At 43.9% G+C, this 27,982-nt stretch overlaps 1 protein-coding gene across 1 annotated transcript; it reads left to right on the plus strand.

Moving 5' to 3' along the window:
• The first annotated feature begins 695 nt into the window (after window positions 1-695).
• On the plus strand, window positions 696-27,977 carry chd4b (chromodomain helicase DNA binding protein 4b). Its single transcript, XM_085366452.1, has 40 exons — window positions 696-834; window positions 1,142-1,364; window positions 1,834-1,958; window positions 3,180-3,434; window positions 3,543-3,658; window positions 3,781-3,880; window positions 3,971-4,181; window positions 4,275-4,396; window positions 4,531-4,654; window positions 4,814-4,986; window positions 5,511-5,756; window positions 5,928-6,131; window positions 6,232-6,443; window positions 8,761-8,892; window positions 9,137-9,236; window positions 9,354-9,545; window positions 9,915-10,115; window positions 10,511-10,648; window positions 10,815-10,936; window positions 11,046-11,219; window positions 12,153-12,294; window positions 12,379-12,628; window positions 12,724-12,848; window positions 12,941-13,033; window positions 13,129-13,270; window positions 14,397-14,566; window positions 14,731-14,920; window positions 16,734-16,820; window positions 17,698-17,789; window positions 17,929-18,062; window positions 18,432-18,576; window positions 18,686-18,842; window positions 19,366-19,451; window positions 19,541-19,781; window positions 23,251-23,298; window positions 23,528-23,698; window positions 23,791-23,899; window positions 24,768-24,900; window positions 25,003-25,198; window positions 26,773-27,977. Exons 2-40 carry the CDS (start codon window positions 1,301-1,303, stop codon window positions 26,973-26,975), a joined length of 5,925 nt encoding a protein of 1,974 aa, XP_085222578.1. The 5' UTR covers window positions 696-834; window positions 1,142-1,300; the 3' UTR covers window positions 26,976-27,977.
• Window positions 27,978-27,982: the final 5 nt, after the last annotated feature.

Here is a 27,982-nt window from a genome sequence, read left to right on the forward strand (position 1 = left end):
CTGTGTTGATACCACAGGAACAGGGGGCCCAGAGATCTGCAGCACTTCCTGCTCAGCAGGCCTGTTTGACCCGAACACAGTCGGCATGCTGCCTACCTGTATGGATCCAAAGGAAAGAGTGAAGGCTAAATGACTTCTTCTTGTAGTCCTGCTCACTACCAGGTGGATGCTCTGTGAGTATTATGGTCTGTCACCATTGGACTTGCGCTCCCCTGGAGACCCAGCTCAATAGTGTTTTTTTGTTCTCTTTCTTGTCTTTTTAGGAGTTGTATATTATGGGATGTATACTGCTACTGCTTGAGTATTATGGTCTGTCAGGGAGTGGGGGGGGGGTGTCACCATGACAACGGGGTTGCTAAGGGGGCTGGGACTGCCAGTGGAGAGGGGAAGGAGTGTGAGTGCATGCAGTGAGCATGGTGCGTGTGGAAGTGTGCGTGCAGGCGCGCGCGTGGTGGTGGAGGGGTGGGGGGTGGGGACAGGCTTGAGTATTATGGTCTGTCCGTTGCGAGGTAACTATGCAGAGTCCTCTGTGAGTGTGGGAGGGGGGGGGAGATTATTATGGGATGTCTGCCCCCTTTGTGTGTTTGTGAGGATGTTAGCTAAGCGCTGCCTGTAAGGGCTGGGGAGAGAGCGAAGAGGGGGACGGAGCAGCGTGTTTTGGGGTCGTTGACGGCTCGTTTTTTGAATTTCCCTCATCACCCGTTTAGTCGGGCTTAATGAATGAACCTTGCCACACAAACAGGCTGATTTGTGGCAATTCTCGCACCGACAGAGAGAGAGGAAGAGGGGAGGGGGGGAGAGCACACCTCGAGCCGGGACTACAAGCACACTACTGTAAGTTTCTAATGTTAGGAGATTGGCTTCGTAATGCTTCAACTTTGCTCTCATACAACGCTTTAACTCAACAGTCCGATTTCACGGTGTGCATTTGAAGTGACCACGGATGCCACGCTGAAGTTCATTGTAAAAATATACCTGGAAATCAACAGCCGATAAATGTCACAGATAATGAAGTTATCCAACTTGTTTGAGCAGGCAGGTGGACAATTAGATGCTGTGTAAATAATAGGAAACGGGCAAGGCTTAGCTACCCTCCGATGCCATTTATTGCTATTATTATTATATATATTTTTCTCTCCAGCACCCACCACCACCACCACTACCCCCTCCCTTCCTGGACACCCCCGGTTCATTCTCCACCAGTCCCACGTCATTTTCCCTCCTCCCTCGCCGACCGAGGAGCAAGGTTTAGGAGGGATTAATTCGACCAGCAAGAAATAAAATTAAAACGCAGGGGAAAATGTCGTGCAGCGAGGATGAGAGGGAAGACTTTGGGACCGCGGACGAGCACTCACTAATTCACGGTAAGCTCGCCTGTTATTTATTTATTTTTTTTAGCCTCCGAAGAAGAAGGTCCATCTCCGTAACTTGAGCTCGCCCTCAACGCGATGCTAATGTTAGCTTCAGCTAGCCGTGAGTAGTCTGCCCGGGCCGTCCGTCACTCGCCATGATAGATTAGTTAGCTAACTTGGCAAGCAAGTGTTTAGAGTTTCTCCTTTTCCTCTTCGGCCCCCTTCTTCTTTCGCGGGTCCCTCCGCGAGCGTGGGCGTGAGCTGTCAAAGTTTCAAACACAGAAAACGGACAAGTTTCAACCTGCGCTTTTGTGGCTTTCGCCTTGTGTGTGTCTGCGTGCGTGCACGGACGTGTGCCAGTGCGCGGTCTCCTGTTTTCTCCCTTCGGCCTGCAGCGGTGGTGCTCCTGTCCGTGTGTGTGTGTGTGTGTGTGTGTGCGTGTGCATGCACTGTGTCTCTAATGAAAGCGTGTCGCCGGCAGATGAGGACGAGCCGGAGGATGCTGTGTCTGACGTAGAAGAGGTACCAAAGTCCAAGAAGAAGAAGAAAGCCAAGAAGAGCAGCCGAGAGAATAGGAGCAGCAAGCGGCAGAGACCGATCCGAGAGGTGAGTTGCACAAAGTTTAAGCCTGTGACTGAGGGAATCCTCTTTTCTTTTCATTTTTTTAAAGATTGTGACAGATTTGTCTCTGTAAACATTTCTGTCAGCACAACAGATGCTGTTCTGCTCTTGATTTTACTGCACATGCATAAAACAACCAAAAGTAATTCTTTCTGCGAAGTTGTGAAAAAACCTGCATGGATGTAGGGTGTATTTAATACAAAATAGTGTCGATTTTATTTGGAAAAAGTTGACAAGATTCAATAGGAAAGTGCAGCCTAGGTTTAAATAAAGTAGTAAAGTATAATCGCTTGGTAAAATGCAATATGGAAAACAAAATAGCTAAATAAGGCACTCAAAGAAAGGATTTAAGTTTTAATAGGAAAATTAATTAACATACAGGAGCTGAACAAGTAAAAATCTAAACAAAATCAACTTAACTATAGGTGGATGTGTTGCAAACAGTGATTTCATGAGATGGGAAACCAAGACCCAAATACCCTGAAATAAGGGTGTAGCACTTTTATTATAAATTTAAGCAGTTGTGGAGACAGAGTCAGAGAGGCAAGGCTGAAATGGTTAGGATAAGTGCAGAGGAGGGATAGTGAATGTATTGGGAAAAGGATGTTAAAGATGGAGATGGCAGGCAGGAGAAAAAGAGTAAGACCTCAGAGAAGATTCATGGATGCAGTAAAGGAGGGTTTGTTGTGACAGAGGAGGGTAATAGGGAGGGATAGGGTGAGATGGAGGCAGGTGATCCACTGTAGTGGCCCTTAAAGAGAGCAGCTGAACGAAGAAGAGGTCAAATCAATTAATGTATAATGAACCAATTACTAGCAAATGTATAATTTTCCATAGGCCAGGTCAGTGCATTTAAAACACATTGTCTACAATATATATTTAATTACCACTCACATAAAACGGGGAAAACAAATATTAAAATCAGGAAATATTTAGCATTTTTGCTGAAAAATAAATAAAAAGACCCGTTCTGTGTCAACTGAACAATAGATGAAGCAACTGACTGTTTTTGCTTCTTCTGAAATTAGTGATGAGTCATATGTTGACCATAGCAGCGCTGTGAATGACAGCCCAGTGTCTTTTCATTCCCCAAGCCTAATAGAGTGCCAGGACCTTTACAAGAAACAAGACAAAGAAAGATGTAATTTTAGCGTCTAATTTCTGTGTTATACATAAAACCCAGCAGTGTGGTTCTTTATCTTACAGGAGTTGCCAGTCAGCTCCCCAGAGCACCTGCTTGGAGTGGAGGCAGCAGAGAGGGATGCTGATGAGGGAGGTATGCGGTCAGAGAGTGAAGGAAGTGATTATGCACCAGGGAGGAAAAAGAAGAAACGGTCCAGCTCCGCCAAAGACAAGAAGAAGGGAGGTGCGGCGGCAGAGAAAGGAGGCTCGTCCAGCTCAAAGAGCAAACGTAAAGAACCAGAGCCAGAAGATGATGAGGACGATGACGATGATTGCCAGGTAGAGTTTAATTCAGGCCCTCATGCAGACTTTGTTTACTTACTGCAGGGCTGACGTGTGACATTAACCTTCCTCGTTGTCCTTTTCGACTCTCTCCTCCCACCTCAGCCGAAAAGCTCCACCCAGCTGCTGGAAGCCTGGGGTATGAAAGACATTGACCACGTCTTTACTCAGGAAGACTACAGCTCCCTCACCAACTACAAGGCCTTCAGTCAGTTTGTCAGGTGAAGACACCCTCATCATTATTAGGCTTTGACAGTAAAGTCTGCATCTACTCTGTGACTACAGATTTGTGCATAAATATTTATGTAACAGTATAAAAGTTTTGCCCACTTTGTGTTTTTAGGCCATTAATTGCAGCTAAGAACCCCAAAATTGCTGTGTCCAAGATGATGACTTTAATGATGGCCAAGTGGCGTGAATTCAGTACAAACAACCCTCTGAAGGTATTAAATATTGAGGCCTTTTGTTCTTCTGTTATACTATACACTTCTAGAGAGCAGAGGTTCTCACTGTGTGCTTTTGTGTCCCCGCAGGGTTGTGCCACTGCTAATGCAGCCCTGGCAGCTGCCAATGTGGCGACAGCTGTGGAGAACATGGTGGTGGCAGGGACAGAGAGCGGGGCAGATACCGCTCCTGCTACATTGACTCCACCTGTTTCAACTCCTGCTGCTGCTCCAGCGCCTACTGCACCCCCAGCAGCCCCAGCACCTCCTCTCCGCAAGGCCAAGACCAAAGAGGGCAAAGGTAAAATAGGACAGAGTTTATGACTTTATGAAGTGTATACAGAATTAAGATTTTGGCTGTTTTAAATAAATTTATATCTTCTCTTCTCTTGAGGTCCCAATGCTCGTAGGAGGTCGAAGCCCACATCTAAGCCTCCACCGAAACCAAAACCTAAGAAGGTGGCTCCACTCAAAATTAAACTTGGAGGCCTCAACAGCAAGAGGAAGCGCTCCTCTGTGAGTTATTAAAATTGGCACACAGTGACTTTATTTCTGCATATTTAATCACTGGGATCCAAATACTGATGATGTGATGAAATGAAACAAGGTACTCATATCAATCTTTTCCCTTCGCTTGTTGACTTCATTAGAGCGATGAGGACGAACCTGATGTTGACAGCGACTTTGATGATGGGAGCTTCTCAGTGTCAGATGGCTCCAGCCGCAGCAGTCGTCCTAAGAAGAAGCCCAAAAGTGCAAAGAAAAAGAAAAAAGGTTGGAAACATACTGAAATAAAAGTGTGATATTATATCAGCATTTCCATGAAGAAAAGAAATGTGTGTAATGTAGGTGGCTTGTTTAACAAGAGCAAAGTCAAGGCTGAAGTGAAGGCTGATACCTATTTTTTCCTGCTACTTTTCTGTCTTTTCTCAGTCGAGACAGAAGATGGTGACGGCTATGAGACAGACCACCAGGATTACTGTGAGGTGTGTCAGCAGGGAGGAGAGATCATTTTGTGTGACACCTGTCCGAGGGCTTATCACATGGTCTGTCTGGACCCTGACATGGAGAAGGCACCTGAGGGCAAGTGGAGCTGCCCGCACTGTGTGAGTACTGGAACCCTGAATCCTCTGAGAGATGTGCACGGCAGACTGTTAGAGCAAATGCGCCTGATTTTCAAAGTTTGAATCAGGAGGGCAAAAATTGCATGAAACATGGATGTTAAAATATTTTGTGTGGAAGTTGCACTGGCAGCAGGGTTGACTGTAGTGTTCTCCATTTCTCTTTGTCCCTTTCTCCCCCCACCCCAACAACCATTTTGCTCATGTTCCCGTCAATCCTCTCCTGCTCCCCACCACACATCTCACCCATCCTCCATTTCCTCTTCTCGGCCCTCCCCTGCCTGCCTCCCTCCCTTCCTCTGACTGCTCCACACGCACGCAATGCACACCACCCTCCCTCCCCACCCCTCGGCGCTCTTCAATCCCCCCCACGCATACACACACCCCTCCCTTTTTTTCTTTCACTTCGTTCCGCATACCTTCCCTGCCTGTCTGCCCTCACCCCCCAACCCCCCTTCCTCTTCCCCCGCGTGCACACCTCCTCCTTCTGTCTGTAATTCTGCCACCAGGAGAAGGAGGGAATCCAGTGGGAAGCCAGGGATGATCTGTCCGAGGCCGAAGGTGAGGACGATGACGACAGGAGGGATGAAGGGATGGAGGAGGAAGACGACCACCACATTGAGTTCTGCCGTGTGTGTAAGGACGGGGGAGAGCTGCTTTGCTGTGACACCTGCCCCTCCTCCTACCACATCCACTGCCTCAACCCTCCTCTCCCCGAGATCCCCAATGGAGAATGGATCTGCCCCCGCTGCAAGGTGAGCACTGAGCACTGGTGCATACGAGACTGCGCGTGCTCACGTGGGCGTGCATGTGGATTACAAATTCCAAGTTGCACTGGAGATAAAGAGCCTTTTCTCTTGATGTGCATAAGTTTACCTGCAGCATTTTAGATAACAATTTCCTCTGCCATCCACACTTTCTCACAGTGTCCACCGATGAAGGGAAAAGTGCAGAAGGTTTTAACATGGCGCTGGGGAGAAGCACCAGCCCCTATGCCCGTACCCCGGCCTGCTGATCTGCCTGCTGATGCTCCTGACCCACCACCTCTGGCAGGCCGTAGAGAGAGGGAGTTCTTTGTCAAGTGGTGCAACATGTCGTACTGGCACTGCTCCTGGGTGCAGGAGCTACAGGTACTACCATTGCATCCACCTGTAGATGAGAATGAGGTTTTATTTTTTCCTTTTTGTAACATACTCAGCACATGACACCCCCTTGTTTACTCTCGCCCAGTTGGAGCTGAACTGCCAAGTGATGTTCCGCAACTACCAAAGGAAGACTGACATGGATGAACCGCCGCCTGCTGACTTTGGAGGCGAGGGTGACGATGACAAAAGCACGAAGAGGAAGAACAAAGATCCACTCTTTGTCCACATGGAGGAGGAGTTTAGCCGCTATGGAGTTAAGATGGAGTGGCTGATGATCCACCGCGTCCTTAACCACAGGTAGGATACAAATGAAACAAGAACACTAAGCAGGTTTCGAAGCAAGAAACAATAAAAGTAAGTTAACAAAGTAAATACAGTTTGCTGAGTGGAGACCTCAAACTGAATTAGCATTGCTGTTTTAATGCATGCATATCATTTGTATTCTGTATGCTTTGTGTGTGTGGAGTGTCAGGAAGGAGTTCAGTTCAAAGTAAAACATTAATGTTTAATGAACATTATTCTATAAATACAGCATCACTGTGCACATAAGGTGAAGACGACAGCCGCTCTCGTGCTATACAGTGGGGCAAAAAAGTATTTAGTCAGCCACCGATTGTGCAAGTTCCCCCACTTAAAATGATGACAGAGGTCAGTAATTTGCACCAGAGGTACACTTCAACTGTGAGAGACAGAATGTGAAAAAAAAATCCATGAATCCACATGGTAGGATTTGTAAAGAATTTATTCGTAAATTAGGGTGGAAAATAAGTATTTGGTCACCTCAAACAAGGAAAATCTCTGGCTCTCACAGACCTGTAACGTCTTCTGTAAGAAGCTTTTCTGTCCCCCACTCGTTACCTGTATGAATGGCACCTGTTTGAACTCATCATCTATATAAAAGACACCTGTCCACAGCCTCAAACAGTCAGACTCCAAACTCCGCCATGGCCAAGACCAAAGAGCTTTCGAAGGACACCAGGAAAAGTATTGTAGACCTGCACCAGACTGGGAAGAGTGAATCTACAATAGGCAAGCAGCTTGGTGTGAAAAAATCAACTGTGGGAGCAACCATCAGAAAATGGAAGACATATAAGACCACTGATAATCTCCCTCGATCTGGGGCTCCACGCAAGATCTCATCCCGTGGGGTCAAAATGATCATGAGAACGGTGAGCAAAGATCCCAGAACCACACGGGGGGACCTGGTGAATGACCTGCAGAGAGCTGGGACCAAAGTAACAAAGGTCACCATCAGTAACACACTACAACGGCAGGGAATCAAATCCCACAGTGCCAGACGTGTTCCGCTGCTGAAGCCAGTGCATGTCCAGGCCCGTCTGAAGTTTGCCAGAGAGCACATGGATGATACAGCAGAGGATTGGGAGAATGTCATGTGGTCAGATGAAACCAAAGTAGAACTTTTTGGTATAAACTCAACTCGTCGTGTTTGGAGGAAGAAGAATACTGAGTTGCATCCCAAGAACACCATACCTACTGTGAAGCATGGGGGTGGAAACATCATGCTATGGGGCTGTTTTTCTGCCAAGGGGACAGGACGACTGATCCGTGTTAAGGACAGAATGAATGGGGCCATGTATCGTGAGATTTTGAGCCAAAACCTCCTTCCATCAGTGAGAACTTTGAAGATGAAACGAGGCTGGGTCTTCCAACATGACAATGATCCAAAACACACCGCCCGGGCAACAAAGGAGTGGCTCCGTAAGAAGCATTTGAAAGTCCTGGAGTGGCCTAGCCAGTCTCCAGACCTCAACCCCATAGAAAATCTGTGGCGGGAGTTGAAAGTCCGTGTTGCTCGGCGACAGCCCCAAAACATCACTGCTCTCGAGAAGATCTGCATGGAGGAATGGGCCAAAATACCAGCTACTGTGTGTGCAAACCTGGTAAAGACCTATAGTAAATGTTTGACCTCTGTTATTGCCAACAAAGGTTATGTTACAAAGTATTGAGTTGTATTTTTGTTATTGACCAAATACTTATTTTCCACCCTGATTTACGAATAAATTCTTTACAAATCCTACCATGTGGATTCATGGATTTTTTTTTCACATTCTGTCTCTCACAGTTGAAGTGTACCTCTGGTGCAAATTACTGACCTCTGTCATCATTTTAAGTGGGGGAACTTGCACAATCGGTGGCTGACTAAATACTTTTTTGCCCCACTGTATGTGCATGCATAACATGGACTCAGAGTAGAACACAATGCCTTTCTCATTTGTTTTTTCTCATGCTGTGTACGGCCTTTGTCTACTTGTGATAACAAACCACAATGACAACACAGTGCACAGTGTCGATTCACAGTGCACAGTTGCTTATGCTTGTGCAGGAGTAATGCTGAATGTTTGTCACTAGGTGTTTGGTTGTTTCTTTGTGGTTATTTTGTCAATAAAGGGTTAGGGTGACAAAGTATCCAAGTTTGGAGTAGTAAGAGGAAATATAAGAGGAAGAGTGAATGAGAGGGATTGATTCCACATATTGAAGTATCTTGAAGCCAGTGTCTTATAATGTCACCTTGTAAAAGAAACACTTTAACAGAAGCATTTAGGTATACCATTTTATCACAACAGAATATCTTCTGTCTGTTTTATCCTGATAGTGTTGATAAAAAGAATAATGTGCATTACCTGATCAAGTGGAGAGATCTGCCATATGATCAGTCCACCTGGGAGAGTGAAGACATGGACATTCCAGAGTATGACCCCTACAAACAGACTTACTGGAATCACAGGTATGCAGTAGTGTACTAAGTGTCAGAAGCTGTTTGCTCAGGTTGTGCAAGGACTGTTGATATCTTAAAGTAGGGTAAGATCAAATAATTGTAAAATTAATTCTACTCCTTTTCTAGGACGTAAATTAGGTGCCATATAGAGATATTTGTGGCAGTTTGATGTCTTTTTTTTCCTGTTTACATTAAAAAACAGTGAATAAATTAGTCAGTCTTACCTTTTTTTTTTTCCTACTCTGTGTATCAGAGAGTTGATGATGGGTGAGGAAGGCAGACCTGGCAAGAAGCTGAAAAAGACAGTCAAAGTGAAGAAGGCAGAGCGACCGCCTGCTAATCCAGTTGTAGATGTACGTGCACCAAAATACAACCTTTTTCTTAAATTGCTTTATTCTGATGGATTATTGATGACCGTGTAAAAGCTCGCTCCTCAGATCGGGTCAGCAATTTTATTTTTTCCTTTCCAGCCCACCATCAAGTTTGACCGTCAGCCTGACTATCTGGACAGCACAGGAGGAACTCTGCATCCCTACCAGCTGGAAGGTTTGAACTGGCTCAGGTTTTCTTGGGCTCAAGCCACTGACACAATCCTGGCTGACGAGATGGGTTTGGGCAAGACCGTTCAGACAGCTGTCTTCCTCTACTCATTGTACAAGGAGGTAAGGGGCTGTTTATTTTATAAATATGAATGCATTAAGCTTGTTTTAACAGTTAAAAGTACAACACAGTACCTGATAATATTTGATTTATAAGGCTAATGCTGTACTGTTTTATCTTTAGTAAGACTTGTATATGCTAACTGACGCTGTTTTGTCCAGTCTGCCCTCCCCTGTCAGTCAGTGTTAGTGGTTGGGGTTGCAGACATGTGACACACAGTAACTCTGCCCATTAAAGGGGATGAATTCCAAGTAAGGAGCTCGATCCTAAAGGCAGGGCAAGACAAATGCAGTTGTGTAATTTATCTGATATTAAATTATGAATCATCTTTGCATGTTAATGTATTCTAACTCTGTTCTCCATTGGTACAGGGTCACTCCAAAGGCCCCTTCCTTGTCAGCGCTCCTCTGTCCACCATCATTAACTGGGAGAGGGAGTTTGAGATGTGGGCTCCTGACATGTATGTGGTCACCTATATAGGGGATAAAGACAGCAGGGCTGTTATTAGAGAGAATGAGTTCTCCTTTGAGGGAAACGCCATCAGAGGAGGAAAAAAGGCGTCCAAGATGAAGGTAAGTAAAAACAAACAAACTGCTATTTCAGAGTGTAGTGGCTTTGAAGTACAGTGGAACCCCGACTTATGAAATTAATTCGTTCCCGAGGGTCTTTCGTAAGTCGAAACTTTTCGTAAGTCGAAGCACCCATCACGCCTTTTGAGTGAACGATAGGTTAATTGCTAACTGCAACAACAATACATTGTTCAAGTGGAACAGCGAAGTGCAAGTACAAAAGCCAAGGGGGTTGTCACATGATTCGGAAGGCATTGTGGGCATTGTAGGCATTCTGGGATCAGCCAGTCAGAGCCAGCTTTAGTTGCAGCACTTGCAGCTGTAATATTTGTAATCGTTTCCACTTATTTCCCAGTTTTGCAGCTTAACTAAAAAGCACTTTTTTCTGCATATTACAGAAAGACTCACCAGTCAAGTTCCATGTTCTGCTGACATCCTATGAATTGATCACCATTGACCAGGCTGTGCTGGGCTCCATTGAATGGGCATGTCTGGTTGTAGATGAGGCACACAGACTGAAGAACAACCAGTCCAAGGTAACAACAAAGGCTTTTTTTCTTTTCTTTTTCTTTTACAAAAACCAAAGTATGTTGGTGACCCTTCATCACTGGACACACAATGCTGGACATAACAGTTTAGTGGTGTAATTTTCTTGGCTCCAGTGCCCAGGTTTGTACTGTATGTTTTCTGTCTTTCTCTCAGTTCTTCAGAGTGTTGAACAACTACCCGCTGCAACACAAGCTGCTGCTTACAGGCACTCCACTTCAGAACAACCTGGAGGAGCTCTTCCATTTGCTGAACTTTTTAACCCCAGAGAGATTCAAGTCAGTACCTGCACACAGCGCAGGGCTACAGCAGATGTAGCTGTACTGCAGATACAGTGATGACATCCACTGTGATTCATGTGGCTTTTTAATTTTTTTTTTCATGCAGTAATCTCGAAGGGTTTCTGGAAGAGTTTGCGGACATCGCAAAAGAGGACCAGATCAAGAAGCTCCATGACATGCTGGGACCACACATGCTCAGGAGGCTGAAGGCTGATGTATTTAAACACATGCCTTCAAAGACCGAGCTCATTGTTCGAGTGGAGCTGAGCTCCATGCAAAAGTAAGCAATAAAAAACTTTGCAGTAGCTGCAAATATATGTTTGGAAAAATGAAAAAAGGAAGTTTTTCTTTCCCACTGTCGCCAAGTGCTTGCTCATAAAGGCTCATTGATTGTTGGAGTTTTCTCTGTATTGTTGTAGGGTCTTTACCTTACAATATAAAGCACCTTGAGGTGACAGTTGTTAATTTGGCAGTATATAAATAAAATTAAAATTAATTGAATTAAACATGCCATAGTTTCAAATAATGTGCCCAGAGTATGGCAGAGTTATACCTGTGAGCCTGAAGCTCAGACTTCAAACAGCTCAGACAGTTTTTCTGCTGTCGACAGTGAAAGGGGATATTCCTAATGTTGTGGTCAAAGAAAAGACAAAGCAAAGTTTCCCCTTGTGCTGGTCACAGATTCTGTCTGATGGTTTTGGAAACCCACAAATATTTGCTATGAGTTGGAGGAGAAGGAGTAAATGTAATAAATACTACTGATAGCTGCAATTAGATTGACAGTAACATGTATTCTTTGCAATGTGGAAACAATCCATAGTCTTTGCATAAAACCTTGTATGGAATTGTGCAACAGGCTTGGTTTTTGATTTGAACACATCATAAGATGGTCTCCTCTTAGGCACTAAGCTCAACTCGACATTCATAACTGTCTTCTGTTTGCAAGCGGCAGTCAGTCAGAAGGTGGTTCGGAGGGAAGCTTAAACTGTTTGTTTCATGTAGAGGTTAAAATGAGGGCTTGCAGCAATGCCCAGTATAAGATAGATGAATATTATTTTCAACTGTGAATAATACAAACTTCATATAGAACCATTTGCAGCAACATGAGCATAACATGTCACCCTTGAAGCTTTAATCCTGCTCATGTTTTCCTTTGTTTTATCTTTGCAGTCTATTTTTTCACGCTTCTTTTACTTCTCTTTTTGTACTTCAGGAAATACTACAAGTTCATTTTAACACGTAACTTTGAGGCCCTGAACACTCGTGGAGGAGGAAATCAAGTATCTCTGCTCAATGTTGTGATGGACCTCAAAAAGTGCTGTAACCACCCCTACCTCTTTCCAGCAGCTGCCAATGTATGTTTTTTTATACATTTAGTTTAATTTAGTTTTTTCGTGTTTCTTTTAAACTTGTTTAAGACATCACTTCCTTAATTTCAGGAAGCGCCAAAACTTCCAAATGGCATGTATGAAGGCACTGCCCTGACCAAGTCTTCAGGGAAACTGATGCTGCTCCAGAAGATGATGAGACGGCTGAAAGAAGGAGGCCACAGGGTTTTGGTTTTCTCCCAGATGACTAAAATGCTCGACTTGCTAGAGGACTTCCTGGAGAACGAGGGTTACAAATATGAGAGGATTGATGGAGGAGTCACTGGCAACTTGAGACAGGAGGCCATTGATCGCTTTAATGGTGAGGCGTGTTTAGCTATTTGTCAGTTTTGCCTCTCAGGACAGCAGAGTTCATGTCTGTTTTTCTAATTTTAATTTTGCTCCTTTTTTCAACAGCTCCTGGTGCTCAGCAGTTTGCCTTCCTCCTCTCTACCAGAGCTGGTGGTTTGGGCATTAACCTCGCTTCTGCTGATACTGTTATTATCTATGACTCCGACTGGAATCCCCACAATGACATCCAGGTATGCAAACCACATGACTAACCTCACATCTGCGCCAGTGTGAGCGTTTATTTTGAGGGGTGATTATGCTGTGTTTCATGTGTGCTTCACAGGCCTTCAGCAGAGCTCATCGTATTGGCCAGAACAGGAAAGTGATGATTTATCGCTTTGTTACCAAAGCGTCTGTGGAGGAGAGGATAACACAGGTCTGTGAAAATTAACACCACTTTAGCAAATGTGTTGAATTGCAATGATCACATATTGACTGGTAGCTTGACCTCCACCTTCTTGCTTCCACCAGGTGGCAAAGAAGAAGATGATGCTCACCCACCTGGTGGTGCGACCCGGCCTCGGATCTAAGATGGGCTCCATGTCCAAGCAGGAGCTTGATGACATCCTCAAGTTTGGAACTGAAGAACTGTTTAAAGATGAAATTGGAGATGGTGAGTCAGTGTTGAGCCTCTGACAGATGGCGCGCGCACACACACACACACACACACACACACACACACACACTGTCCGCTTAGTTTGGTGAGTGGGGCTGATATTAATTTTAGCACTGGGAGCCTCTTTCTCTGTATGTCTGGTTAATCTATCCTATAGTTATGTTGTATCTGCAAAGCCATCTGAAAGCCTACAGAGTCACCTGATGTGATGTACCTGTTCAGTACTCCTGTGCATCTACAGCTATGTTTTCACTGCGGCTTTGAAATTGATCAGTGAGAGAATAACAATGAGCCCCTCAATAGGAATAATAATCATAGGATCGATAAAAGGACTAACAAATGTCAGCAAATTCCTGGAGGATTGCTGAAACTATCCGATTAGATGTAATGGGAATGTGCAAAGAAGTGGAAAAAGTTAAATATGTTTGCCCTTGAAAAAAAACCAGACACAACACAGAGCAAGGACTGAGGAGGGGAAAAAGTCACAGCATTTTATTTAGTTCTGCCGGCTGGCACCGCATATAAGAAGCCGAGACATGACCACAGGTAACTGTCACATAATACTCCACACACAAGCATATATACCAGCATCAATATTGGCCACTTGCGTAGGTTAAGTCATAGAATCTACAGAGATTCACCACAGAAATCTAAATTAGGCCATAGCGTCCACACTGTGCAGAATGTGGTTTATGCATTGCTCCAGTTGAGTGGTTATATGTCAGTTTACTCTTCAGCTCACAGCTGTTTCATTTTCTAGATCAAGATAGTGCAGAACTTTGCTGGTTTGCAGGTCTCTTATCTGTTATTTTCCACAGTACTTGTTTAAAACTTCCTGTCAGAGATGGGGGTGGGGAGTGGGGTTGATTGGCTTATACAAAAAAATATGAATGACTAGTTTAAACAACTATCCCTGGTGCAGAGTAGTGAAAGCAGCAAAGTTTTATTGGTTAATTATCCAGTCGACTGGTTCTGCGCATCACTAGTTGCATTGTGTGTAAAAGCAAAGAGAAAGAGGTGGAATTATGACTTCTCCACTGGGATGCCAGAGATGTTTTGAGCATTAAATTCAAATTTCTCTTCCTCCTATCCTTCCTTCTTTTTCCACTTATTCTACTTTCAGGGGACAACAAGGAGGATGACAGCAGTGTGATCCACTACGATGATCAGGCAATTGACCGTTTGCTTGACAGGAACCAGGATGCCACAGACGACACTGAGCTCCAGAGCATGAACGAATACCTCAGCTCGTTCAAAGTGGCACAGTATGTGGTGAAAGATGAAGATGATGAGGTACAGTATTAGCATGGCTACAATGTGCGTATATGAGCATATCACTTTACCTATCGGGCTTTAGTTTTTTGTCATTTTTAGAGCATCTTTAGTAGTCAAACTCCAAGTCTACGCACGAACAAACAGTCTTTATGTGCACTGTATTAAAAAAAAATGTTTTAAAGGAGGAGGAGGTGGAAAGGGAGGTGATCAAGCAGGAGGAAAGTGTTGATCCAGACTACTGGGAGAAGCTGCTTCGGCACCACTACGAGCAACAGCAGGAGGATCTCGCCCGCAATTTGGGCAAAGGCAAAAGAACTCGAAAGCCAGTCAACTACAATGATGGCTCCCAGGAGGACCGAGGTATAAGACAGGGTACAGAACAATATATAATGCAACCTCTTCTTGTGCGTGTGTGGAGTGCAGTACCAGTGGTGGATTTGTGTTTGTGTGGTGTTGATGTGGTGGTAATATAGTAGCAGCGACAGTGAGATTATGGCATGAAGTTTTGTTTTAGTTTGTGCGCGGGTGTAGAAATGTGGTAGTTGATGTTATTTTTAAATGTTTAGACCAGTTTAAAATCGATTTTTTCAGAAGGATAAGGCCTCTCACTAAGCCAGAAATGTGTCGCCTTCCTTTAGGAGATACGTTCACACAAAATAGGCGGATAGACGGACTCACATTGTAGGTAGTTAAGGCCCCTTTTCTAGATGTAATTTGCTCGGACTAGAAAATGGCACAAAGGGAATATTATTGCAGTACAGCCGTTGGTTTAGCATTAAAACAGTAGGGGGCAGCAGCAGATTGGGCTGGATGCACAGGCAGAGCGTGCGATAGGGCACAGCAAACAACACAACAGCCATTTTCACTCATGTGCTGATAAACATTTCTTAGACGTCACTCAGCTGAGCTGTGTGTGATCGCCCATTAAGTGGAGATTAACCTGCCAGCTCCTGAGTGTAGTCTGTATGATGTCTGATTGCACAGACATGAGAAAATGCATCTGTCACGGACTGTTTGCTTTTTATTCTCCTCATCCATCCGACCAATTTAACCGCAGGGTCCTGGGAGTTGGACTGGAGCCTGTCCCAGCTCTCATAAGAAGAGAGATGGAGTGCAGTCTATCGAAGGAAGATTCTGCTCATAGGGTCAACTTTTTTCTGCAACCTTTATCATTAATTTCCTGTGTGGGGAAAAACAGGCCTCCACTGGTTTTGAACTGACCTCTTTTCTTTTTTTCTGAGTGTAAACGCAGTGTAGACATAGAGGGGGAAGGGGAGATCATGCACATGACTCAGGTCTGCAAAATCTTGATGTTATAGTTTTACATCTTGAAACTTGCAGAAAAACATGCAAACATTAATAAGAGGAGGAAATCAATTATCAGTTGCCTGTATTCCATTCATTCAGTGCTTATTTGCTCTCAAACATTATTCCATTCAGTGAACTCCATTGTCAGAGATCATATATGACAGACAGGGACATTATTAGCTGGAAACAACAAGCCATGGCAATTGTAATAAGTGCAGCTTTCAACAAGGTTCTGTTCAAATATGTTAAGTTTTAATATTAATTATATATATAAAAAAAGTCCATACTATTCATGTAGATTTTGGAGGTCCAGGAAAAGCAATAACATGAACGTGTATTAGGATTTGTTGATAAAATCACCAAAGCTACAGTCCTCTCCCGAACCCTTCTGCTTCACATTTTAAGACCTTATTTTGGGAGAGTGACAATTCTGAAGAAACAAACCTCAAACTGCAAAACACAGAAGCAGTTGAACTAGTTTTGTTTTAATGATGTTTTTTTTTCCTGTCTCAGCCCCCAAATAAACCAAAAACCAAAGCTGTTAGAGCCACAGTAGGCTTTTCACTTGCATATAGCTGTGTAAACATTAACAACATCAGTGAAGGATCTTTTCTTTTTGTTTATTGCAGCAGTCAAAGCTAATCAGTGGCAGTAATCTAGTAGTTCAAATGCAGTTTTAACACGGTAACTCCCCCTACTGGTTGAACTCTTACTAACCTGTGATTAAACCTCTGAAAGGAGTTACTTTTATTGTGTACTCGTATGTGTACTTTTATCTCGTTGTTGATCAGTTAGATTCAGACCTGGTGGGGAAGAGTTTTGTCCTTTTTGGTATTTTCTCCTCGCTCATCTCATCATTTCTCTGTGGTCTCTTTAGACTGGCAGGAGGATCAGTCTGATAACCAGTCCGATTACTCGGTGGCCTCAGAGGAGGGCGATGAGGACTTTGATGAACGGACTGAAGGTAAGTTGGTTACAACCGTTGGAGATCTTTCACACTGGGACGTCTGTGCTCTGAGGAGTTTGGCATTAGTCATAAAGATGGAGTTGAGTGAAGTTATTGATCATAACAAGCTGACATGGAGGCGGAGGTTCCTGTTCAGATTATTAACCGATGATAAGAAGTCTTTCCACATCTGAGATACATAATTCACTAACATCCTTCCAACACCCCCGCAGATGTTTATTCAGATTCAGACGAGAGCTATGATATCCTCCTCGACAACCTCAACAACAACTGCCGAAAAAGGAAATGTGACTGCATCATCTGCGTTGAGCGTAGAGAGGCAAAGCAAGGCAGAAAGAAAAAGGAAAGGAAAAAGCATAAGAGAAGGAAACAGGGAAAGAAAATTAAGATCAATGGTTTCCCAGTCCTTTAATCTGCTTTGCAGATTAAATTGTTTGTGTTTATATTAATTGTTTATATAACTGTTCACTTTTATTTATTAAATTTGTATCCGTTAATAAACATGTTGTAAAAAATTTCTTTTCCAATTAAAAGGTGCTATAAGGTGTGCATTTATATACCAGTTGTATTTTTCTTACTGTAACTGGAGTTTTATTAAATGATGTGTACTGCCAGATTGCTTTCAGTAGTAAATTTTCTGAAAGCGTTGCGCTTCAAGAAACGTTTATTGTAAAGTGTGGAGAGAGGGCCAGCTTCAGCAGGATCAGAGTGAGCCAATGAGCCGTAAGTGGAAAGTTTAGGATGATAAGTGCACACACGATCATGCATCATGCAAAATTTACTGTTCAACTTTTCGTCCTCATGGCTTCGGTGGAGTTGGCGCTGACTTTCAGGCCTTCAGACAGACTAACTAACCGTGCTTCTTTGCTCATAGCCAATGCCCGCAGGCCAAACCGCAAAGGGCTGAGGAACGACCGGGACAAGCCTCTACCCCCACTGTTGGCCAGGGTTGGTGGGAACATCGAGGTGAGTTTTTGGTTCCTTCCACGAGACAAGAGTGAATGTGCAAGGGAAAAAAATTAACTGCACAGTGGTGGAGGAGTCACATCTTTCTGTTGTCTTTCTATTAAGCTTTTCTTTTACATTTTGACCTCTTACCTGTCAGGTGCTGGGATTCAACGCACGGCAGAGGAAGGCTTTCTTAAATGCAGTGATGCGTTATGGGATGCCTCCCCAAGATGCCTTTACTAACCAGTGGCTGGTCAGAGACCTACGAGGAAAGTCAGAGAAAGAATTCAAGTGAGTCTGATGGGTGTTTTTTATAATTTTCCTACTGTTATGGGTGCAGTCTAATATCAAGGTAAAGTGCTTTTTTTTTTTTTTTTTTTTGTTATGAACCTAATTTTTAGTATCAATCATCTGCTCAAATTTGTAAACTTGTCTACACAGTTAAAGGTTTAAGCTGTTCCGTTAATGACAGTTTTATAAATTGGCCAACTGTCTAAAGTAATTATTGTTAAAACTGGTAACTGAGCCATTAGAACGTGAAGTCTCTTAGTACTAAATACTAGCAGGATAGTTACATTCAGCTAATTAAGCATGTTGTCTCTCTGCAATATAAAATACACCTGGCTCAAATTTATTCAGTATGTCATGCTTTCTTTGCAGGGCCTATGTGTCTCTGTTCATGCGTCACCTTTGTGAGCCGGGGGCCGACGGAGCCGAGACGTTTGCTGACGGCGTCCCTCGGGAGGGTCTGTCAAGACAGCACGTGCTCACTCGCATCGGTGTGATGTCACTCATACGGAAAAAGGTACGGTTCAACAGCTCCAGTAGAAATGGTAAAAATAGTGTCGCCCTGCTTGAGAATGTGGTCTAAATTATCCAAACTCTTAATCATTGAGTCACATGTTGTTTAACAGGTGCAGGAGTTTGAACATGTGAATGGTCAGTGGTCGATGCCCTGGATGGCCGAGTTGGAGGAAAACAAAAGAGCCGCAGCTTTGGCTGCAGGAGAAGACCCAAAGACTCCTTCCACAGGGACTCCTGCAGACACACAGCCCAACACTCCTGTGCCGGGTAAACACACACACTATTTGCACTCACTACTGAGCTTTTTAAACAAATGTTAACATTTTTTTAGACTCAGTACACGATGCATGCATTATAATTAGACTCGGTTTCTGACACTCTGACTACATGTTGTAAGAAGGGGACACTCGTGACGATGAAACACATTGTCATTTCCTCTGAGCTGTAACCTCATCACCACATACTTCACCTTAGTTTTGAACCAGATGTAATGTGAATTCTATGTTTAAGACTCAACTAACCCTGAAATAACTGTTTGATGTGTAAGAGATATTTTCGTGTTTTGCCCTCAGAAGTAATTATTCAATCAGGTTTGTTTTGACCCCCAGAGATTTTCCAGATTTGCTCCCTCTTGTGGATGCATTTGGAAAGACTACAATGAATAAGTTATAGGCCAAGAAACACACACTTGTTAAGATTAAATGTTAAATAGGAATCCTAATTAGTTGTATACATAACAGATTAAAGCACTCCCCCCATATCTGTAATATCATGTGCTTTCTGTTTTCAGAGGATTTGTCTAAGTCAGAGGACAAGGAAGACACGAAGAAGGAGGGAGAGGATGGCAAAGCTGCTAAGAAGGCAGATGATCCAGAGGTAAATTCTGCTCTCAACTTCTGCTTTCACTTCAGCTATTGCACAGTTTGAAGATATATCTCCTTTTATTTTGTCCATCTCTTGCCTAGATTATTGAAATCCCAGATGAGTCTGAAAAATCCCCCGTTCTGGACAAGAAAGAGGAAGCAGACTCTGCTGCAGAGAAGGAGGACAGAGAGAAGGAGACAGATGGAGTTGAAGGGAAAGAGAAAGAAGCTGAAGACCTGAGCAAAGAGAAAGAGGAGAAGTCTGTGGAGAAGGACGCTTCTGCCGACATCAAGGGTGAAGGTTCAGAGAGCAAGACTGATTTAGTGGAGGGCAGGTCTAGAGGTGAGGCACACGATGATTGTAACATCTGTTTTTAACAGTACAAAAAGCTTTTAAGGCCTTTTAGTCTACAAAATATCCATTTTTATTCTGGTTTTCTCTTGAAAGTCCTGCTTACTCACATTTAAAGGGACAGTACAGGACCATTGGAGGTCACTTTTAAGCTTCGTCTCAGTTGTGGTCCATTGTCAGTTTCATAGTCTCACTCCACTTAAATAACGTTACAAAATGAAAAAGATTTGATCCATGTTTTGCAGAATTGACATTTTGTCTCAGTACCTTGTTGTTTACTATTAAACAGGTTGCTCTTGAAAATGAGACCTCGTGAGATTTACCTGTATAAATAAAGGTAAAATAAAAATTGGACATCCAGAATGTTCACATGTTCATGGGTGTATACAGACTACACTTAGATGTCAGGTGAATCTGAAACATAAAAATTGCCTTAATGAAGAACTTCAATAAAAAATAAGCCGAGCAGAATGTGCACTGTTATGGGGCAAAGGGAAAAATCCCACCTTACTTCTCCATGTGACCGTCTCTTGATAGAAAACATGGATGGTGATGTTCATGTGATCAATAATGGGAATGTACTAACAGCATAAATGCCATTAAAAGGAAAGAGCAGGATGTGTCTGCTGCAGATACGTAGGTCTTTGGAAGTGCAGGGGGAGCTCCTTAAGACCTTTTATGACACTGATGGCATTGGGCTGGGGCAGCAGTATCTCTGCTGGTAACAAAAAGAAACTGAACAAGCAGATCGAGACCCCCAGCTCTGTTCTGTGATGTCCTCTTAAAGCAGTGGAGGTAGTGAGCCACAGGAGAATGGTGTGGCTAAGCTGTCGTCCCTGTTAGAGATCACCTCCCACCCCATGCAGACCACCCTGAAAGCACTGAGCAGCTCCGTCAGTGACAGGCTGGCCACACCTACAAAGTATGAAGGGGAGATTTAGGAGGTTGTTCCTTCGACAGTGAAGAACAGCAGCAGACCACATTTAAAAATACACATGTGTATACATATATGCACACACTGGTTCTATTATATCGTAATCTGCAATAGTTACAATGAAACTGCACAATGCTTTCTTTACTCTATGTCCTGATATCAACGTTCAACGACTACACCACGCAAGATCCCATTTTGCTGCTGAAAGATGTGTGTGTGTGTATATATATATGTATGCCAAGAGTGAACGAGACATCGATTCACTGATCCACACTACCAGGCTATACAGCAATGACATTGGAATGTCGTTCGGACTGGAGAAGTGTAGTCGGATGGTAACAAAGAGAGGGAAGGTAGTCAGAACTGAGGGGATTGAACTACCAGAAGGCAACATTGCAGACATAGAGGACAGTTACAAGTACCTGGGGATCCCGCAGGCAAATGGGAACCATGAAGAGGCCGCTAGAAAGGCTGCAACCACCAAGTACCTGCAGAGGGTCAGGCAAGTCCTGAGGAGTCAGCTGAATGGTAAGAACAAGATCCGGGCCATCAACACGTACGCCCTGCCCGTGATCAGGTACCCTGCTGGGGTAATAGGCTGGCCAAAGGAGGAGATAGAAGCCACTGACATAAAGACAAGAAAGCTCCTGACCATGCATGGAGGGTTTCACCCCAAGTCCAGCACCCTGAGGCTGTACGCTAAGCGGAAGGAAGGGGGCCGGGGACTGGTGAGTGTCAGCACCACAGTCCAGGATGAGACAAGGAACATCCAAGAATACATTGGGAAGATGGCCCCAACTGACCGAGTGCTCAGTGAATACCTCAGGCAGCAGAAACCCAAGAAAGAGGAGGGAGACGAGGAACCATCATGGAAGGACAGGCCCCTGCACGGTATGTACCACCGGCAGATAGAGGAGGTGGCTGATATCCAGAAATCCTACCAGTGGCTGGACAAAGCTGGACTGAAAGACAGCACAGAGGCACTAATCATGGCAGCACAAGAACAAGCTCTGAGCACAAGATCCATAGAGGCTGGGGTCTATCACACCAGGCAAGACCCCAGGTGCAGGCTGTGTAAAGATGCCCCAGAGACAATCCAGCACATAACAGCAGGGTGCAAGATGCTAGCAGGCAAGGCATACATGGAACGCCATAACCAAGTGGCCGGCATAGTGTACAGGAACATCTGTGCCGAGTATAACCTGGAAGTCCCGAGGTCAAAATGGGAGATGCCCCCAAGGGTGGTGGAGAATGACCGAGCTAAGATCCTGTGGGACTTCCAGATACAGACGGACAAAATGGTGGTGGCTAACCAACCGGACATAGTGGTGGTAGACAAACAGAAGAAGACGGCCGTAGTGATCGATGTAGCGGTTCCGAATGACAGCAATATCAGGAAGAAGGAACACGAGAAGCTGGAGAAATACCAAGGGCTCAGAGAAGAGCTGGAGAGGATGTGGAGGGTGAAGGTAACGGTGGTCCCCGTGGTAATCGGAGCACTAGGTGCGGTGACTCCCAAGCTAGGCGAGTGGCTCCAGCAGATCCCGGGAATAACATCGGAGATCTCTGTCCAGAAGAGCGCAGTCCTGGGAACAGCTAAGATACTGCGCAGGACCCTCAAGCTCCCAGGCCTCTGGTAGAGGACCCGAGCTTGAAGGATAAACCGCCCGCAGGGGCGTGCTGGGTGTTTTGTATATATATGTGTGTGTGTGTGTGTATATATATATCCTCGTCAATCTCTAGCTGTGAGAGCAGTCCCTTCTGACCGAGTGCTCAGTGAATACCTCAGGCAGCAGAAACCCAAGAAAGAGGAGGGAGACGAGGAACCATCATGGAAGGACAGGCCCCTGCACGGTATGTACCACCGGCAGATAGAGGAGGTGGCTGATATCCAGAAATCCTACCAGTGGCTGGACAAAGCTGGACTGAAAGACAGCACAGAGGCACTAATCATGGCAGCACAAGAACAAGCTCTGAGTACAAGATCCATAGAGGCTGGGGTCTATCACACCAGGCAAGACCCCAGGTGCAGGCTGTGTAAAGATGCCCCAGAGACAATCCAGCACATAACAGCAGGGTGCAAGATGCTAGCAGGCAAGGCATACATGGAACGCCATAACCAAGTGGCCGGCATAGTGTACAGGAACATCTGTGCCGAGTATAACCTGGAAGTCCCGAGGTCAAAATGGGAGATGCCCCCAAGGGTGGTGGAGAATGACCGAGCTATATATACACACATATGTATGTATGTGTGTATATATATATATACATACATACATACATACATACATACATACATACATACATACATATGTATATGTGTGTGTATATGTGGGTACAACCATATGCACACATATATTGTTAAAGGTAATGCTGAATCTAACTTTTCCTGCTCTCTTGGTTTTGCAGCTGTAATAACGTGAATTTCCCCATCTTATATCATCTTATCTTGTCTTAAACCACGTACAGTATTCTCTGGTTTCTTTCTCACCTTCTCAGTCTTTAACTTTATTTCTCTTCTTTTAGCTGACGAAGGCAAAGATGAGAAAATGGAAGCTGCAGAGGAGAAAAAAGGTTAGCTCTGAGTCAAACACCTACACTCTGTCTTACATTTGAAGCACAGATGACAGCACTGGAACAAACCTTCTCTGCTATTTTTGACCTTTTAAGCTTGAGCTGCGCATTAAAATGTATACTATACAAGATTTCAACTCCTCAGCTGATGAATTCTGGGCCCTTTATTACACATGGATTTTGTTCACACAGCTTTAAGATGTTTAATTTGAATTTTTTTCATTTTTAGAACAAAAAGAGGAGAAGGACAGTGTGAAACCAGACGAGTCTGGCAAACTGCAGAATGGAGAGAACGCCAAAGACGGAGGAACAGCTGCACCTGTGGTTAATGTCAGTGAAGAGAAGAAGAAAGCCACCAAGCAGAGGTTCATGTTCAACATCGCTGACGGAGGATTCACAGGTGGACACACATGCAGCCGTTCACACTTCTTTCTCTTCTCTTTTCTTCTGTTTCGTTTCTGCCTGTTTTGACCTTCCTGTCTTGCTTTCCAGAGCTTCACTCTCTGTGGCAGAATGAGGAGAGAGCAGCTACCGTCACCAAGAAGACCTTTGAGATTTGGCACCGCCGCCATGACTACTGGCTGCTTGCTGGCATCATACAGTATCCTTTCAGACGGACAATATCTTTAACACACTGTTCTTCAGTCTTCATAGGTGCATAAAGTTGTTGCAGGTTTATAAACAGGGTGACCAAATATCATTTCACATTTACAGACTGTAAATTTCACACTCATATTAAGTGAACTGATCACATTAGAGCACAGCTGTCATTAAGCAGCAGGCCGTTTCAGGCTGACCACAGAATTGAATAAAGAGAGGATTTAGCTAATATTGATCCATTAAGATGTGCCTGGATTTATCTCGATATCAATTCTATGAAGTGGTTTGAGTGGTTTCGACCAGTAGCAGCCTCTAGAGCTGAAAAATCAATACACAAGTGCCAAAAATTGGTCAGTGTCTTTAGAGCTACATAGTTGCAGCCTGCTACAGAAACACATAATGCTTTCTTTTGGTTTAAATGTAGGAGCTTAGTTGCTTAAAATGACAAGTGTGCCGGTGTAGACTCTGTAGCTGATAGCTAACTTTAACTGAACTGGACTTCTCCATGTTTGTGCTGTTAATGCCTTTTGGAGCATTTTAGTTAAATTATCTGACAAATAAAATGACTTACCTGTGCTACTATTCTATTTGATCATACAGTTAGCATAGATTTCTTTCACTGGATTGTCCAACTATAGTCACTTATGTCTAAAAAAAACAAAAAAAACAAAAAAAAGCTTACATGGTGATGTCCAGAAACCAGTGTGTGATTTGAGGCGTTCATCTTCTGGAAATAGCTCTGCTATTAATTGAATGAAGGACAGTGATGCATGTTTAAAGTCTTTCCACCCAAATTGTTACCCTGTTCTAAATGGCATTGACCATCCAGACACACCTGTGTTGTTATTCTTGACTTTGGCGTCTCTCAGACACGGCTACGCTCGGTGGCAGGATGTGCAGAACGACGTGAGGTTTGCCATCCTCAATGAGCCCTTCAAAGGGGAGATGAGCAGAGGCAACTTCCTAGAGATCAAGAACAAGTTTCTGGCCCGCAGGTTCAAGGTGAAACGAGTACACGGTTATCCTTTGAGTTCTCTGTGTGAATGTTTGTCTGCGTGTCATATCTCACTGAGCACGTCTGGTCCACCTGCGTTTCCTGTACAGTTACTCGAGCAGGCGCTCGTGATCGAAGAGCAGCTGCGCAGGGCGGCCTACCTGAACATGACAGAGGACCCGGCTCACCCCTCCATGGCCCTAAACACACGTTTCAGTGAGGTGGAGTGTCTCGCCGAGTCCCACCAGCATCTCAGCAAAGAGTCAATGTCTGGAAACAAGCCTGCCAATGCAGTGCTGCATAAAGGTGAGACACGTTACAAATCAGAAAAGTAAAGCGAAAGTTCTCACTGACTTAAAATCTATATCTGCAACACTGAGAAGTCTCGTGATTAAAACAGTGGGACTGTCAAGGGACATTATTCTGCACATGGTTTCCTTTTACCAAGTAACTGCAGAGTCAGCTGCTTGCAGGTGCTTCTTCACCAAAATGACAGTATATGCACATAATGACATGCGTAATTGCAGCTGCCTAGACAACAGTGAACTCACAGTAATTATCCTTCTAATGAAAAGTGTCTCAGTTATAGCAGCAGTAGTTTTCTCCCTCTGTGCCGGCGTTGGGCCAGGGGCTGTTTAACACTAAGACTACTTTTATTAAATAGCATGAAACAATAATGTGACATATTTTATATTTATTAAAAAAAAGACCTTGTGGAGCTGATAAAGCATGTGAGTTTAGTGAAAACAGTAATGTTTAAAGATCATTCGAATAGTGAATGAATGATGAAGAATTTATTTTTTTTCACAATCCAGTGGTGATGAAATGGTGAAAGTAATGTTTTTTTTCTTGTGTTTTGCTTTTGATGCTCTTTTCTGAAATGCCTTTTCTATATTTTTCAATTCTCTGACTATGTTATTTTGAAAAACTGCAGCACAACGATGAGAATAATTGCCTTTACATGTCAGGGTCATGGTGTTTTGAGTTGTTTGACAGTAGACAACTTCAGCTACACACGTTGTTTAAAAACAAAGGAGTGAGCATTGGAAATTTTTGAAGGCAGACATATTGGATATTCTTCAATGCTTTAAAAGTTCTGCTTCAGTTACTTCAGTTACCACAGTACGTTTTCTGAATGAGAAAAGGGCTGTGTAGGTAATGCATTTCAATCTTTAGTAAATATTTGTCCAAAAACTCCATTATATTCCATCATATTTTAACTCATCACCAGTATTCTGTTTCACTTTACATAAACAGACATTTCCGCCATAAACAAAAATTAGCACTGTCCATTAACACTGTTTAAAGGTGTCTAGAGGTAAACTGTCTCAAATTCAGGAAAAAGAGCCTTTTAAACTCACAACTATGGATTCAATGCATCTGTAATGGGCCTGGAACGAGATGAGACACTTTTGCCTCCAAGCTTGATTTCACACAGAGCTCAATCTGGGAAATGTGTAAGGTTTATATTTGTCATTATTTTATGAGTGTTGGTGAAATGTTACAAATGGTACTGAAGGAGAGATACTGTGTAACTCTTGTGCTCCATATTTAATTCAGTTCAATTCCATTTTATTTATACAGCGCCAATTCACAACAGTAGTCTCCTCAAGGCGCTTTATATTGTAAGGTAGACCCTACAATAATACATACGGAGAAAAACCCAACAATCATACGACCCCCTATGATCAAGCACTTTGGTGAGAGTGGGAAGGAAAAACTCCCTTTTAACAGGAAGATTCCTGTTAAAGTTTTACAAACCCATCCTTACTGTTTTCTGTCCTCTGCTGCTTTTTGGGATGCCACACTGTTAATTTTAACCAAAAACCAAAATTTGGCTGCTCACCCCTGTTATGCCGATTTCTGTGCTGCATTTCTAGTTCTCAAACAGCTCGAGGAACTGCTGAGCGACATGAAGGCCGACGTCACCCGTCTCCCAGCTACCATCGCCAGGATACCCCCCGTGGCCGTGCGGCTACAAATGTCCGAGAGGAATATCCTCAGCCGATTGGCCAGCCGGGGCCCCGAGGTCACCGCTCAGAACCAATCACAGACCGCACAGCAGATGCAGGTGCCGCGCTGACCAATCCCATCGCACATTTCACACTCCCCAAACGAGGCCAGTCGCACACACCTCACCGCCATGTAGCAGAATTCTTCCCCCTCAGCCACCATGTACAGCACAGTCAGGTTAGTACTTCTTCCTCTGCACCCACAACCCATCTCCGGACTCAGAAGAGCATCAGCTGTGCTGCTGGACTTTATTTTGAAAAGACTGGGACTGTAGATGTAGGGCGGAAGCGAATGTAAGAATCAGTTCTCTTTCTTTGCGGCAGACTAGATACAGATGTCTTTCTTCTCCACTGGGAATCAGATTGAACCCCTCTGTCCTGAACACTGAACTGACCTGTCCTTCCAGCAGGATCTAACATGTGTGTGTAACTATATGTATAATGAAGCAGAAGAAGGTTAGACCGGAGGGAAAGCAGCATGTTTGGAGTATACTGGTGCTTTGTGGTAACTTTTGGATTATTCCAGACTTCAAGGGATTTTATTGTGCTTGTTTTCACCTTTAGGAAATTGTGAAATTTTTGTTTGTATGTTTTTTTTAGAAGTCATTTAACTCTAATGTCCTCATCTGTATGTGTGTGCAGAGTGAAGGTGTGTGTGTTTTCTTGTATGCATGTGTGTGTTAAACAGGGCATAGTGGCGTGCATCTCTACTGCAGAATGCCTCGACACTGAGAGGGTGTTCCTGTCACTTTTGTATCAGTCAGTCAGATCTGTTACCTCTTCTTCCGTCCTTCTCAAACTCTTGCCTGGTCCGACTGGTGACCCAGTCGGGGATCAACTCTTTGTGCTCACAAACCCAAACAGCACCTTGACATTCCTAACTGCACCACAGATTTGCTTCATGGGAAGTCTCCTGTAATACAAACTCGCAATAGCTCCCCAGCTTTTTAGGTACATGGGATGGTGTTGAGGTTGATGGCAATCTTAAATTAATTTAATTTCTTACTGTCTATTGTTATGTTGTTTTCCATTATTGAATATTATTATTATGGTTACCACCCTGTTGTTTTTATCATTG

The sequence above is a fragment of the Diplotaxodon limnothrissa genome, linkage group LG11, assembly GCF_057381915.1.
Source record: "Diplotaxodon limnothrissa isolate DT_005_m linkage group LG11, D_limnothrissa_male_GT1.1, whole genome shotgun sequence".
Lineage (NCBI taxonomy): Eukaryota > Metazoa > Chordata > Actinopteri > Cichliformes > Cichlidae > Diplotaxodon > Diplotaxodon limnothrissa.